Source organism: Lolium rigidum, chromosome 2 (genome assembly GCF_022539505.1).
Source record: "Lolium rigidum isolate FL_2022 chromosome 2, APGP_CSIRO_Lrig_0.1, whole genome shotgun sequence".
Classification (NCBI taxonomy): domain Eukaryota; kingdom Viridiplantae; phylum Streptophyta; class Magnoliopsida; order Poales; family Poaceae; genus Lolium; species Lolium rigidum.
The window spans coordinates 239753269-239756363 of NC_061509.1; the positions used below are offsets into that span (position 1 = coordinate 239753269).

The 3095-nt window shown below is 53.6% G+C and overlaps 1 protein-coding gene across 1 annotated transcript; it reads right to left on the reverse strand.

Moving 5' to 3' along the window:
• Positions 1–859: 859 nt before the first annotated feature.
• LOC124688399 (B-box zinc finger protein 24-like) lies at positions 860–2062 on the reverse strand. The gene is made up of 2 exons (XM_047222085.1): positions 1357–2062; positions 860–1270 (listed from the first exon to the last, which is right to left on the reverse strand). The coding sequence occupies exons 1-2, from the start codon at positions 1891–1893 to the stop codon at positions 1010–1012; spliced, it is 798 nt and encodes a 265-aa protein (XP_047078041.1). The 5' UTR covers positions 1894–2062; the 3' UTR covers positions 860–1009.
• Between the last annotated feature and the right edge of the window lie 1033 nt (positions 2063–3095).

Sequence of the window (3095 nt, forward strand, 5' to 3'; positions counted from 1 at the left end):
ACTTGATCACATCGTCATTGGGAGCACAACCCTTTGCATACCTATTCTTGTTGTTTCTTTGTGTTTCTCTGTATGAGGTTGTTGAGTTTGTTGTTAGCTTTTCAACAAGCCCAAATTCATCAAAAACGGAATCGTATGCCTCTTCTATTGCGTTTTCAAGTTTAGATATTTTTACCGGTTCTTCGTGTTTCACCTCTAAATTCTTGTAAAAATATCCTCTGGTGATTACTTATATTTCCACTTTGTTCGGATATCATATATTCCTGATACTTACTTGTGGGCGACCATGGAGGTGAAACCAGTTTTTTATCGGGTATCTACTTCTGGAATTCAAAGCCTAATAGGATTCAGTCTTATCAGTCTCTGTTTGTTGCCTATGCAGAATACTGAGCATGTGCAGTTTGGCAAATTCTTCAGTCCCTAATCCCTATGCAGAATACTTCACAAGGATATCGGTCTCTGTTTGTGAACTAGCAAGTAATGAACTTGGAAAGGACAGCAAGTATTATTGTGATGCACTTGTGCAGTTATGCCGATTGCTACGGTCAGAGCTTCGGCGATTACTGATAAACTGTTATCTTAGTTCCAACAAGTGTGTAATTGCGCTGTTGTTCCAGTAATGAAATTGCTCGGTGTTCTGTATCTGTCCAAACGCTGAAGCACTAGTTCTACAAGCTGCTGATTACAATTAGTCCTGTCGGATATTTGCGCCGTCTTGTACTGTTTTACTTGTCATCTGAATTGTTGTACTACTCCGTAGAAGTAGCGGCAAGAATTAATACTACGAGTATTTCATGCATCTTAGCAAAGCTCATCTCTTACTGTTACAGCAAAGTCAAGATGCACACAGCACAGCTCCACAGAACACTAGTTTTTTTCTTTTCTTTGTACACAGCTGAGATTAGCACAGGTACAGGTACACACACCTCTCTCTGTATACTAGCGTATACAACAACAACAGTAGTGCAAAATCACACGAGAAGCTAGTCTGCCTAGGAAGTACTCCAGTTTATCCAAGATCTGGTACGATAAAGAAGTCCTCGTCGTCGGTGATCTCGACCCTGGCCTTCTTGCTCTGGCGCACGCCGGCGTTGGCGGCGACTCTGCTGGCGGTCCTGTAGTAGGCGTCGTCGTCCGCCGCCTGCGAGGCGAAGAACTCGGGAACCTCCATGGTGGCCCTGCCGGCCTTGGCCCCCTGGTCGTGGAACAGCTCCATGTCCGCGGTGAACCACTCCAGCTCCTTGAAGCCGAGGGGCGAGTCCTTGTGCAGCTGCAGATTAACGCGAGCAAGCAGATGTAAGTATACCGTTAGAATAATACATCAACATCTGCGGTGCGAGTTAATTAGGTTGGTACCTTGTCGCTGGACTCGTAGTCGGAGAACTGCAGGAGCTCGTCGACCGCCCAGCCCTGCGGCAGGAACTGGGGCGGCGAGGGGACCTGCTGCTGCTGCGACTGGGCGGCGGGCTGTGCCGGCTGGTGCTGGTGGTCGGAGGCGATCTTGGGCGCAGGGGCGTGGTGATCTGCGTCGTGGTGGTGGCCGGCGCTGTTGTCGGCGCAGGCGGAGACGGGGCCGAGTCCGACGCGGATCCCCGTGGCGAGGTAGCGCTGGTGGTTCCCCGAGAGCGTTCCGGGCACGTGGATGGGCTCGTCGCAGTCGCGGCAGAAGAGCGCCCTGTCCTCGACGCAGAAGATGAAGGCTGCCTTCTCCTGGCAGACGTCGCAGCGCGGGAGCTTGGCGCCGAGCGCGTCGAGCGGGAGGCGCTGGTGCTTGCTGGCCAGCCTGTTGGCGGCGTGGATCTCCACGTCGCAGCGCGCGCACAGCGCCGCCTCGTCCGCGCAGCACACCACGGTCGCCGCCGCGACGCCGCACGAGTCGCACTGGATCTTCATGCTACCGCGCTAGGCTAGTGAGAGCTCTGGACTAGACTGCTGGAGAAGAGATAAGGCTTGGTTCTGGTAGCTAGCTGGGAGGAAGCAAGAAAGGTGGGAAGGAGAGGGATCCAGAAGCTGGGAGGCGCGAGTGGTGCATATAAGAGCCGGGGGCGAGCACGCAAGCTCGCAATCAGTGAGCGCGGAGCAAGAGGGAGGGAGAGCTTGTGGTGGAGAAGAAGCCGCGGGAAACTGGTGGCTGCGGGCGCACCTCGGGGAGCATGGGGGAACATGGGCTTGAATTCCCGCCGCATAAAGCAACAGCTCCCGCCTGCACGTCCGGGCCAAGATTTTGATCTCATTCGATATTTTGATCCGCTCTGCTGACGAGGAGGAGTATAAAAATCTGGGACGAACTTGTGGTCGTAGCGGCCTCCTGCTTTTCGAGCCGGGATGCGGGAGCTACACGTGGGGCCCCGTGCTGCGCATGCAAGCTCCGACGTGTCCAGGACTCAATGGCTGATTTTTTTAACTAGAGCGGTGGAGTTACAATACTTATGAAGGACTCTAGAAAGATTAGAAGCTACAAACAAGTCCTGCAATTTTGCACGAAGGACCTCAGATCTATAGATGAAAATGCGATCAGGCTCAGCTCCATCTCCAGCACGCTCACGATGCTTCCAGCCATGAACAACCACGGTGACACCAGGGACAACACCACTTGGGTCGCCGTAGCGGGAGCCGAACATAGCTAAGCAGAAGGGCCTCCACAGATGGAGGTTGATCATGACCTTCGGCTGGCCAACCAGAGGCAACGGGAGTGGCCGCCGCTCGGCCAGAACGTCGCCGAGGATGAACTCCCAGGAGCCTCGTTGCCATATGCAGATCTCCTCGTTCCGGATCTCGACGCAGCGCTCCCATCTTCCCCGCATGCTCCAAATCTCGGCGGATCTAGAAGGCATCCGTCAGAAGTTGCACTTCCCGTCACCAAGACGGCAAGGACAACGACAGATCCCTCCAGATCTTCCAGCTCTGGAGAAACTTCGAGCTTTATTTGAAGGGACATAGATGCCGCGTCATCGCTCGCCTCCAGCTTCATCCATTGATGATATGGGGTAGCCCGATCTTCTCAGTAAGCAACGGGGTGATGATGATCACGGGGTGATAGCAGCGGGGGAACACGACGATGAAGTGGAAGATAACTTGTATGATGCAACGAGATC

Excerpts from the sequence above, each read along its gene's own strand:
- LOC124688399 (XM_047222085.1), bottom strand. The coding sequence starts at position 1,893 with ATGAAGATCCAGTGCGACTCGTGCGGCGTCGCGGCGGCGACCGTGGTG. Across the intron at positions 1,271-1,356 it reads ACTACGAGTCCAGCGACAAG|CTGCACAAGGACTCGCCCCT; the intron begins GTACCAACCTAA and ends GTTAATCTGCAG.